General features: G+C 55.4%; 1 protein-coding gene across 1 annotated transcript; it reads right to left on the bottom strand.

Annotated features, from left to right (window-relative positions):
* Positions 1–223: 223 nt before the first annotated feature.
* LOC129200594 (olfactory receptor 14C36-like) lies at positions 224–1,141 on the bottom strand. Its single transcript, XM_054811910.1, has one exon. The coding sequence runs from the start codon at positions 1,139–1,141 to the stop codon at positions 224–226; it is 918 nt and encodes a 305-aa protein (XP_054667885.1).
* Between the last annotated feature and the right edge of the window lie 11,062 nt (positions 1,142–12,203).

The following is a 12,203-nucleotide window of genomic DNA, read 5'->3' as shown; positions in this document are numbered from 1 at the left end:
CACACTCTCTGGATCACACAGGAAAGGTAGATCCTGATGCAGAAGAGGGATGAATAATGACATTGCTTTGTGGACCACATTGTCATCAGTAAAACAAAAGAAAAAATGAAATTCCCCCCCCAAAACAAAAGCAACAGAAACTTCAGAAGACAGGTTGGGGCTGCAATGAGTTATATTATGAGTGATATGCAGATGATGATGAACAGTTTATTGCTTCTGAAAATCATCCAGTCCTCAGTTTCCACACTGCATCCTTGAGCTCCTGGTTCTTCATGCTGTAGATGAGAGGATTCATGGCTGGAGGCACCACCGAGTACAGAACTGACACCACCAGATCCAGGGTTGTGGAGGAGACAGACAGGGGCTTCAGGTAGACAAACATGCCAGTGCTGATAAACATTGAGACCACGGCCAGGTGAGGGAGGCACGTGGAAAAGGCTTTGTGCCGTCCCTGCTCAGAGGGGATCCTCAGCACGGCCCTGAAGATCTGCACATAGGACACCACAATGAAAACAAAACACCCAAAGGCTAAACAGGCACTAACCACAAGAAGCCCAACTTCCCTGAGGTAGGCATCTGAGCAGGAGAGCTTGAGGATCTGGGGGATTTCACAGAAGAACTGGTCCACAGCATTGCCGTGGCAGAGGGGTAGGGAAAATGTATTGGCCGTGTGCAGCAGAGCATAGAGAAACCCACTGCCCCAGGCAGCTGCTGCCATGTGGGCACAAGCTCTGCTGCCCAGGAGGGTCCCGTAGTGCAGGGGTTTGCAGATGGCAACGTAGCGGTCATAGGCCATGACAGTGAGAAGACAATACTCCCCTACAATAAAGAAGAGAAAGAAAAAGAGCTGGGCAGCACATCCTGCGTAGGAGATGGCCCTGGTGTCCCAGAGGGAATTGGCCATGGCTTTGGGGAGAGTGGTGGAGATGGATGCCAGGTCAAGGAGGGAGAGGTTGAGGAGGAAGAAGTACATGGGGGTGTGGAGGTGGTGGTCACAGGCTATGGCAGTGATGATGAGGCCGTTTCCCAGGAGGGCAGCCAGGTAGATGCCCAGGAAGAGCCAGAAGTGCAAGAGCTGCAGCTCCCGTGTGTCTGCGAATGCCAGGAGGAGGAACTGGGTGATGGAGCTGTTGTTGGACATTTGTTCACTCTGGGCTTGGGGGGCTGTTGAAAGACAGCAAGACATTGACAAGTTAGGGCAGACGACTTTGAGCCTGTCCTATGCTCTTTCCCTAAGATTCCCTTCAAATTTACTTCTCTTTCCTGTCAGGAGGGGAACTTTATTTAAATCCTCTTTATGAGCTCAGGTTTGTGCTGCTGAGTGAGGGCACTTTCTCTGAAGGGGCAGAAATCCTCATCTTTCACCTTGCTCTCAGCCTGGACACTGGTGAGCCCTCAGGGACAAAAGGGCTCCCTGATCCCTAATGCAGAGTCAGGAGAGCTGGTCTGCCCACAAGTGACCTGATGGTCACCACAGAGGTGCCCTGTGGTTATTGCACCTTTCTTCATCAGAGGTGATCTCACGCACAATATAGTTGAAGAAGAAACTGGATGTTTTTGAGCTCAGAAGAATTCAGTTTCAAAGTCCATTTCTCCAAGCTCTTCTCTCTTTCTCTAAGCAGCTGAGCAGAGAGTGATGCCGAGGGGTGGCCTGGCTCTCTGCTCCCTGGAGTTGTCCCTGCCGGGAGCCGTTTCTCTGTCTCCAAGTCTCCTCCCTGTCAGTGCTCACAGACCCCATCCCACCTGCTCTGTGCTCAGCTCTGCCCTGAAGACACCTCCTGGCAGCAGGGCTCTGCCCAGGGCATCTCCCTGTTAGCAGCTCCGCAGGAGTAGGTCAGAGAAGCACTGATGCTGCAAGCAAAGGTGATGGTGGTGCTGTCTGCTGGTAGAGGAGTGGGTGAAGGCACTTAGGAGGCTTCTGGCAGCTGTGTTGATCCCTCAGTGTAAGGGTTCAGGAGTCTCAGGGACTTCTTCAAACTTGACAGCTCCTCTCCCCTTTCCCTTAGGAGACAGCTGAGAAGGTAGTCCCTGCCTTGACCTTCCTCTTGAAATGCTGCCTCCGCCATTTTCCTCGTGGTGATCTGGAGCACTAACCAGCCCTGCCTACACAGCACCCTCTCAATCAATATCAGAAGGCTCCTACCCTGTTGGGGGTCACTTCTTCCACCCACTCCTTCTCCATGGTGTGTAACGCCGTGGGGAGCTCCCTGGTCAGGCTGAGTGCTGACCCTGGCAGGCGGCAGAGTCCCTGTCATGGCACATGAGACCCCTGGGGCACAGAGACCCTGCTCTGAAGAACAGTCCTGGGCACCCCTGGGCTGTACACCCACCTTCACACCCTGCAGCCGTCCCTGTCCCTCTCATGCCCTGTCCCTCTGATGGTGCAGCAGGAAAACCCCGCTCTGGAGCACGTCCTCCTCCTCTGTAGAAGAGAGAGATCCCATAGGCTGTGGGTTATGCGAGCTTTAGGAGATCCCTCCACGAACTGCAGCTGCATTGGCCTGCACCCAGAGACTTACTGTGTCAAGGGCCGTGAAGATTTCTCCTCTTTTGAGCTCTCAGCATCCTCCCAGGCCCATCTGCCGTTGGCCGTTCTCTTCCCCTCGCTGCCGGCAGGCAGTGCCCTCAGCCCTGCTGCGCTTTGCAGAGGAGCTGCTCCTGGGCAGAGCTGTCTCTCTGCAGCGCTGCCCGCTTGCCATGAGCTCCCTCCATCCCAGGAGCCCAGCTCAGATCAACAGCAGAGGTCCAGCCCAAGGCATTTTAATGACCCCTCTGAGGGTGGGTTTGGTCCCTGAACCTCAGACACTGAGAGGAAATTGAAGAAACCTCTCCAGAAGTCCAAGTCAGATGCAAACTCCAAAGTTTCTTTGAGTGTTAACAGGTCCCACCGAGGACCATTACTGACGAAGCCTCCCCAGGGGCTGGTTAGAGCAGAAAGCTGGAGGCAGAGATGACAGGTAGACAAAGGCAATGTAAAGGTGGAACAGATTCTGAGTAATCCTGGATGTCTTGTATCAAGTCAAAGGGACAAGCTGGACCCCCCAGCCCCTGGGAAGGGAGATCCTGTCCCTCACACATTGCTCAGGGCTCTTCCTGGGGCAGTGTGATGTGAGGATGGGCAATGTCAAGGGCAGGACCACGGTCCAACACCTCCCAGGCTCCTGGGTGGGGAAGGGGAGGCCATGAGACTCTAGTGCTGTAAGGATGAGGTGCTCCCTCATAGGCATCAGTGGCAGAGACAACACCCATAGCCAAGGGGAGAAAGAGTTCATCTCTGTTGGGGGCTTTTCAGACTTTCGTCATCCCTCTATCCTCTCCACTGCAGGCCATCGTCCTGTGGTGTCTCACACCTGTACCTCCTCATCATCATTGAATCATCATAGAATGGTTTGGGTTGGAAGGGATCTCAAAGATCATCTAGTTCCAACCCCCCTGCTGCGGGCAGGGACACCCTCCACTAGACCAGCTTGCCCAAAGCCTCATGCAACCTGGCCTTAAACACTTCCAGGGATGGGGCCTCCACAACCTCTCTGGGCAACCTCTTCCAGTACCTCACCACTCTAACAGTAAAGAATTTCTTACTAACATCTAATCTAAATCGACCCTCCTTCAGCTTAAACCCATTACCCCTTGTCCTGTCACTACACTCCCTCATAAACAGTCCCTCACCATCTTTCCTGTAGCCCCTTTAGGGACTGGAATGCTGCTATTAGGTCTCCCCAGAGCCTTCTCTTCTCCAGGCTCAACAGCCCCAAGTCTCTCAGTGTGTCTGCATAGCAGAGGTGCTCCAGCCCTTTGATCATCTTCGTGGCCTCCTCTCGACTTGCTTCAACAGCTCCATGTCCTTGTCCTGGGGACCCCAGAGCTGGACGTGGTACTGCAGGGGGGGTCTCACGAGAGCAGAGTGGGGGGGGGAGTGTCTCCTCCCTCGACCTGCTGGTCATGCTGCTGTTGATGCAGCCCAGGACACGGTTGGCTTTCTGGGCTGTGAGTGCACACAGCTGGCTCATGTTGAGCTTCTCATCCACCAACACGCCCAAGTCCTTCTCCTCAGGGCTGCTCTCAATCCATCCTCCGCCCAGCCTTGGCGTCCTTTGCCAGATTCAATCCTATCAGGGCTTTAGCTTTCCTAACCTGATGCCTGGCTGCTCAGACAATTTCACAACAAATCTGATGCTGCAGGGTAGAATTTCATTCTTGCTTCAAAGGAAGATCATTTGGAAATACCGTGCCATCTCAAAGATAAACAAGGTGTACAACCTGCAGCTGGATGTGGCCCACTTGGCCCCGCACCCCTCTGCCAGCCCGTTCGCACCGTCACCCTCCTCACCAGTACGACCCCCCCCAGAACCTCCCAAATCCCCTAAATTCACCCCAAAACATGCCCTTTCACATGACCCGTGAACTCTCACAGCGATGCGGGATGTGCCCTGGCCACCCTGTGCCCATCCCTCTGCTGCTGCTCAGCAAGGTAAGAGAGGTGTCCCTAGGCAGGTCCCTGCCACCCTGGGGGGTTTCCCCAGTGATGTCACCTCACTGCCACCCTGTCCTCAAGGTGGTGGCCTGGTCCATGGGGTACAACCACCTGGGGCTGGACCACGTGGTGGTCACACAGGTCACAGGCCACCCCCTGTCCCTGTCCCTGTCCCCATCACTGTCCTGTCCCTGTCCCCACAGGTGTCCTGGCCCCATCCCTGACCCTCTCCCTCAGCCCAGTGTCATCCCTGTAGGTTCCTGCATGTCCCCATCCCTCTCCTGTCCCCCCACTGTCCCTGTCCCTGTTCCCATCACTGTCGCCATCCCTGTCCCTGCCCCTGCAGGTGCCTTGTCCCCACCCTTGTCCCTGTGACTCTCCCTAAAGGTGTCCTGTCCCCATCCCTGTCCCCATCCCCATCCCCGTCCCTGTCCCTGTCCCCACAGGTGTCCTGTGCCTGTCCCTGTCCCCACTGTCACCCCCACAGGTGCCCCATCCCCATCCCTTTCCCCACAGGTGCCCTGTCCCCACTGGGGCCCTGTCCTCACCCCTGGCCCAACCCCTGGCCCTCGTCCCCGTCTCTGTCCCCGGTGCCCCCACATGGCAGGTCCCCTGCCCGCCCTGCCCTCGCTTCATCTGCTGCGGCCTCAACACCTCGCTGGTGCTGACTGGGCTGCAGCTGCCGGGCCATCGGCGTCCTGCCAGGGTGGCCCTGCGTCACAGTGAGACTCCCCGGGGACCCCACTGGGGACTCCACTGGCACCCGAGGGGACCCCCCGGTCAGCCCCTCACCCTTCCCCAGGTCCCTCGCTGGGTCAGTGTTAAAGGCATAGCTGCTGCCCGAGCATTCACACACCATTCATGGTGTTGCACACACACACACACACGCGTGCGCACACAGAGTTATTCTTGGGCGCGCTTCCTCCTTCTTCAGGCTCGACCCTAGGTTTCCTGCAGCAGGGTCTCAGGCATCAGATTTTATGAAAGAATTGATTTAATTGAAAGGTGCAGCAGCAGGGTCAGCCCGGGCTGGGCTGAGAGACCCAGAACCAAGAAATCCTGGGGTAATTACACCTTGGGACCCATACTCCCGCCCCTCACGCACCCTTCACCCGCTGTCCACACATCCTTTAGTCCAATGGTGATTTGACATGACAGCCAACATGGCTTCACTAAGGGCAAATTGTGCCTGACCAATTTGGTGATCCTTTATAATGGTATGATGGGGTTACAGCATTGGTGGATAAGGGAAGAGAGAGTGCCGTCATCTACCTGGATATGTGCAAAGCATTTGACACTGTCTCACACGACATCCTTGTCTCTAAATTGGAGAGACATGGATTTGACAGACGGACCACTTGGTGGATAAGGAATTGGCCCTTGCTGGTGGACCATGGAGAACGGAAGAGTCCCAGGCTTGGGAAAAACACTACCAAGACATTAGTGTGATATCAAAATACTTTCCCATACTCAAAGACTAAACACAGCACTGCACTACCTGTTAGGAAAACTACTAGGAAAATTACTGAGAAAAAAAGACTTCTATCACGGCCTACACGCTTCAGCAAATCTAGGTACTCGTGCTAAGTAAAGCTAAGCACACAGCACAATTCCCACCCTATTAGAATCCTAAGCAGTTTATTCTAATTAAAACTTCCTTATTTAGGTTGAACAACTAATATCCCTCCACAGTCAGCGGCCTCAGCACCTCCTGCCATTGCCTCTTCCTCCGCTGCAGCCACGACATTGAGGGGCCGCGGTTCTACCAGTGGGCACGGCGGGGGCGGGAGCAGCAGCGATGGTGCCGGTGCTGGTGGATGCGCCAGACGTGCCTCCGGCATCCACAGTCATCCCGCCCTCTGTCCGCAGGTCTCCCTGGGCCACTGCCATGAGGATTCCAAGGGCATCTTTTCTCTTTCAGAATGGGACAGCTACCTCTGGTTAGGGGACAGGGAGAAAGAGGATCCGCCTTGGGGACAGAGCCCAGAGATGCAGTTTCCGCAGAACTCCAGCTTTATCTTTTTTCCTCAGCTCCAGTGTTGTAATGCCCGACCAGTGCTTTGTGCTTCCTGCATTGCTCAGTGCGCATGTTTACTGCATCGCATCACGGGAGAGACCCTCTCTTCTCCACCCATCCCAGCAAGATCTCTCGCATTTGCAGGAGGAAAACATACTCTGTAAATGCAACCTTATTTGGTGAGCTCATTAGGGAAGGAAAAAAAAAAAAAAAACAAACACAGCAAATAAGGGCTCAGTCCCCTTTGTACAGGCTCGTCTCCCACAGGAATTCACTTGTTCACCACTTAATTCATGAGGTTTCTAACTCACAATTCTCTAATTCATAACTCCCAACTTGTCGCTCCTGAACCTGTGTCCTGTTTTTGGCTGGGATAAATTTCCTCCGAGTGCTGGGATGGGGCTGTGGTTTGGATTTGTGCTGAAAACGCTGTTGGTGACACAGGGATGCGTTAGTTACTGCTGAGCAGTGCTCGCACAGCGTCAAGGGCTTCTCTGCTCCTCGCGCTGCCCCGCCAGCGAGTAGGTTCTGGTCCACAGCATTGCCGTGGCAGAGGGTTATCACAGACTCAGAGAATGGTCGGGGTTGGAAGGGACCTCTGGAGATCAGCTAGTCCAACCCAACTGCTAAAGCAGGATCACCTAGAGCAGGTGTCACAGAATCGTGTCCAAGTGGGTTCTGAATCTCTCCAGAGAAGGAGACTCCACAACCTCTCTGGGCAGCCTGTTCCAGTGCTCGGTCACCCTCAGCGTGAAGATGTTTCTCCTCATATTGAGATGGAAAATGACAAGGGTAATTGTGCCAGTTGGCCGCCATTCCAGGGAACGGTCCTGGGCACATGCACTTTCTTGCTGTAGAGAGAGTTTTTGGATAGTTCGGTGAAAGGCAATGGGAAAATGTGAGTGCATGCTTAGTGAGACCTGGGGAAAGTTCCTTATCTTTGGTGTCTCATCATTACTCGAGTTGGTGACTCAACAATACAGCAAGCGTAATGCTTCCCTTTCTCTCACATGGTGGCTGTTGTGTGAGACATTTGGGCCACAGACTGGCTCCCTCTCTCTAGGTGAGACTCCGTTAAACTGGGCCCCTGCATTGCTTCCAAGGCACTCCCCCAAAACCAGACAATTAGTCTCCATGATGATGCAGAGCAACCACTGTTCTGAGTGGAAAAGCCGCGTCATGAGCAATGCAGTGCCAGGGTTCATTGCTTTCACTTCTTGTCGTTTTCCGAGATCCTGAGGTGGGTGCAGGAAAGCTGGAGGCAGGAAACTGTCAACATCAAGCAGCCCCACTCACTCCAGTAGCTGCACTGAGACCCCCCACTCGCTCCAGCAGCTGCGCTGGGAGCCACTCCAGTAGCTGGCACCACAAGCCAGGGGTGCCCACACCCCCTGGTTGACTCCAGGAGCTGGCACCCAGTCCACCCACGCCAGCCCCCCAGTAGCTGGCACATCGTCCTTTCAGTTCACAGACACACAGGGCAGAGAGTGAGAGACAGAGGAGAAAAGATTTAATAAGAAGGTATTGGAAGACAGGACAGACATCATCTCTGTCCTGATACCAATCACTTCTCTCTGGAGACTGGTGTCAGCAGGTCATCCATCGTCTGAAGCTTCTTCAGCAAGATGTGAGGGGACCAAGTTGGGCAGTGGGTGCTCACATAACAGGAGCCCTCTTCATCTGCAGCCACTTGAGCCTGAAGCTCCTCAGCAGCCTTCTGTCAGAAGTCATCCTGCTCGGCCCGTGCCAGCAAAGCTCCAGCAGGCTCTCCCATTTCTCCAGCTCTCTGCTGAGGGAACGATGTCCTACACAGTTCTTCAGGGAAGCTTTAGATGTGCAGTGGCACTCGAGCATTGATCAGCTGATGGATGCTCTGCACTTTCCTGGCTTGCTCTTGCAGCTGCTTGCTAAGGAGATGCAGCTTAGCACTCTTCTGCTGGAGCTTCTCCACCTCCTCCCGCACTTCAGGAGAGCTTCCCTTCCTCAGAAGACAGTTCTCCTCTTGAAGGGCACGGCACCGCCTCTCCAGGTCTTTCAGGGCGCTCTGGAGGCAGGCGTTCTGCTCCAGCAGCCTGCTGTGACTGCTCCCAAGCAGCCAGTCCTCCTGATTCTCGTCGGTCTGAACGCCCACCTCTGCCACAGACCGCCCGCTGCCGGCACTTCCTTGTGGCGGGGAGCGCAAGCTGTGCGGCGCCAAGTCTTGCCCCACAGCCTCGAGCAAAACCTCCACGCCGCTTCTTTCCTCCTGGAGGCCAGCATGGCAGGAGGGAGATGTCGTGAGGCTCTCCAAAGAGCAGGGCCCGATGGCCCCGGTGCCCAGGAGGGTCTGCAGGCGCTGCCAGTTCGTAGCCTTGGCCCTGGCCTCCTTGCAGGAAGCAGGCTGCTGGTCCTTGAACCGCTCCAAGATGTAATTTTGGAAGAGTCTCCTCTGTTGCAGCAGCTCGTCTTGCAGGCGGAGGATGCGGGCAGCCTGCTCGCCATTGGTGTCCCAGCGCAGCTTGCCGAGGACGTCCTGGAGCTTCCCGCGGGCCTGGCTGCTGCTCCAGGCTCCTCTCACCAGCTCCTTGGCCAGCTGCTGCTGCAGGTCCCGTGCCTGACGGATGGCGTCGCCACGCTGCTGCTGCAGCATCCCCTGCACCTCACGCAGCTCAGCCTCCTTTGAGCGCAGCAGCTGGCGGATCTCCGCCGCCCGCTGCCGCTGGTTCAGCTCCCGCAGCCGCTGGAGCTCCCGTGCCTGCTGCTGCTCCCATTTGGAGTGCAGCCGTTCGGCCAGGAGCCGCTGCTCCCGCTCTGCCGCCTCCTTCAGCTGGCGAGTTTCAGCGGCGAAGCGCTGGCGCAGCTCTTGGGAGCGGAGTCGCTCGGCCTCCAGCTCAGCCTGCAGCCTCTCCCGCTGCTGCTTCTGCTCGTCCTTCTGCACCGGGCCCCGGCAGGATGAGGGGCGGCTGCGCGCCACGGGCCCCCGTCCCACACCGTCCCGGCTCATGGCTGCAGGGATGGCAACCAAACACGGCCACCAACAGCCACCAACGTCGTGCGTCACTCCCTCTCAGCAGCTGCTGCCTCCCTTGACCATGCAGGTGCGCAGTCAGCGTCTGCAATGAGCCAAGGGTGGGCGCATATGGCCTTATATGCGTGTCCTGGCGCTGACCTCACAAAGGAGGGGTGGGGCTGTGGGGCCTTATAAGGTGTGTCCTGGTGTTGACCTCACCAAGGAGGGGTGGGTCCACATGGCCTTATAAGGTGGGTCCTGGTGCTGACCTCACCAAGGAGGGGTGGGTCCACATGGCCTTATAAGGTGTGTCCTGGTGCTGACCTCATCAAAGAGCGATTAAGCCACTCGGTTTTGTTGCTTCTTATCTTACTCCCGATAAGACAGGTAGACTCCTTTCCATAAGAAGGGAGTTGTCATGTTCTGTCCCTGACGGTGAAGCAGGGAGTCCCTGCTCTGGATCATCTCCTCCTCCTCCTCTACTCTGGAGAAAGATCCCGTAGGTTGTTGCCTGCATGGATGAGCAAGCAGCTGCAGGAAAAACTCAAAGGGAAGAAAGAAATTTAGAGTATGCTCAGCAGTGACTCAATCATCCCTGGGTGATCAGCGCTGTTTCCAGCACAAATCCAACACACAGCCCCATACTCGCTACTATGACAAAAGTCAACTCTGCCCCAGCCAAAGCCAGCACAGCTCCCCAGCACAAGAGAGGATTTTGATGCCAGGACAAATGAGGGCTTGCCAGCTTGGCAGAGCACGGCTGCCTTTTCGCGTCCTCAGGTGTCCCGGCAGGGGCAGGCTGGGCTAAAGCTTCTCCCCTCCTCCCCTCCGCGTGTTGTGGTCTGGCAGGGCAGCTGGGGCTTTGTTGCAAGCACACCCTGGGTCGAGGCGTGCTGTCCTGCAGGCAGCAGCAGAGACCAGGCATGACGCTGTCTGCTTGGCACACTCGGGGGGGGTCCCCATGGGAAGGACAGCATGGGACTGGGCTTTTTGTTCCAGCTTTACTAATAAAAAAGAGAAAAATCTATTCAAATGTGGCCGTGTTCAAGAGAACAACTTCATCTCTGCAGGGCTTGGCAGGGCCAGCAGCGCAGCGACCGCAGGCTCCATCGTGCTGTTGGCACCTCACTTGACAGGATGAAGACGGTCTGAGTTGCCAGACAGCTGACCGAGGGATCGGTGTCTTTCGCCAAGGGCAGGAGGGCTGCAACAAAAGGAAACAGAGCAGGCATGAACCCCCACTGCCTGCCTCTGGAGACCCCCAGGAGTCCCCTCCAGAGCATGCCAGCCCCAGCCATCTCTTGCCCTGGCCAGGAGGAGCAGGGGAGGCAACCGGAGCAGCTGGAAGCTGCTGCTCAGGAATGCTTAAGTACTTAAGGACTTGTCTGAGAAGTGAGAATGCCTGGGAAGTTTCTGACTGTCCCGGGTTCGGCTAGGATAGAGTTAATTGTCACCAGAAGCTGGGATGGGACACAGCCAGGACAGGTGACCCAAGCTAGCCAAAGGAGTATTCCCTACCATGTGACATCATGCTCAGTATAAAAGGGGAGCTAGTCGGGGAGGGGCAGTGCGGCTCCAGGGCGCGTGGCTCAGGGACGGTCCGGTTTTGGGACCAGTCGGAGCGTGCGGTCTGAGTTGTACGGTCGTTGGGTGAGAAACTGCATTGTGTATCACCAGTTTTGTGTATTCTGTTAAGTACTGTTGTTGTTATTTCCCTCTCCCTTTGCTGTCCCAATTAACTCTCCTTATCTCAACCCATGAGGTTTTGCCTTTGCCCATTCTCCTCCCCATCCCACCCACTTCTCACTATTTGTGAAGCCTTCTGTAAGACTCTAGTATGAAGAGCTGTCACAGCGTCTGTAGGGGCTATGGGAAAGTGTTTTCAAGACCCTTCTCCTCAGGGTCACTGCTAAGCCGGTCAGGACCCATCCTGCTCTGATATATGGGGTTATTCCCCCCCCGATGCACGACTGACCACTTCTCCTTGAAAAACTTTACTAGCTCCTGTTGGCCAAATCCCAGAGTTTCTCAAAGTCCCCCTGGACTGCAACTCCTTTTTGCCAGCTGTTCCTGTTTGTGTGCCAATGGCTGGCCCTGATTGTGGTGAGCCATCAACACAAGACCTCAGCATCAGAAACTGCAGGACACTACAGCTAATGAAAGGAGTTCCTAGTTTGTACAGACCAATGTGGGAATCAGCACGACAACCATCTTAGAAACATCCAAGGAGGGTACAAAGCCAGAAACGCCAGGGCCGGTGGGGAAAGGGCAGAGTTGGGCTGTTTGTAGAGGAAGGTATGAAGATGATCAAAGAGGAGAACTTGGGAGGGAGAAGAAGGGAAAAGAAAACCAAAGGTTAAGCTCAGGTATGATGAGGCCTGCTTGGGGTTACCTGCCTAGCAGCCCTGCGTCAATGACTTCAGTGGGACAAAAAAGCCACAGCTGATCACTGTGGACTTATGTCTGCTCACTTCCACGATCATGGGGAACCTGAGTGCTCTGCCTGCTGCCATCAAGGGAAGACCTGTGGTGGAAGGAAATGCACAATCACTCACCCTGGAAGGGATCGCGGGAGGTCTCTAGGCCAAGCCAGACCACTGCCAGTGGAGAAAGGAGAAGCGAGGGTTGGGCTGTTTGTGTGCTAGGCTGTTAATGGAAAACATCGGCCTGTATAGACATGCATACTGTAGTGATGTCTCCAGGAGCTGCTCTTAGACTCGCCA

This window comes from Grus americana, unplaced genomic scaffold (assembly GCF_028858705.1).
Source record: "Grus americana isolate bGruAme1 unplaced genomic scaffold, bGruAme1.mat scaffold_339, whole genome shotgun sequence".
Classification (NCBI taxonomy): domain Eukaryota; kingdom Metazoa; phylum Chordata; class Aves; order Gruiformes; family Gruidae; genus Grus; species Grus americana.
Note: the sequence above shows the minus strand (reverse complement) of the source record. Positions and strands in the feature narration are given on the sequence as shown.

Bases quoted from the DNA above. Each gene is read 5' to 3' on its own strand.
- LOC129200594 (XM_054811910.1), bottom strand. From the start codon at position 1,141: ATGTCCAACAACAGCTCCATCACCCAGTTCCTCCTCCTGGCATTCGCA.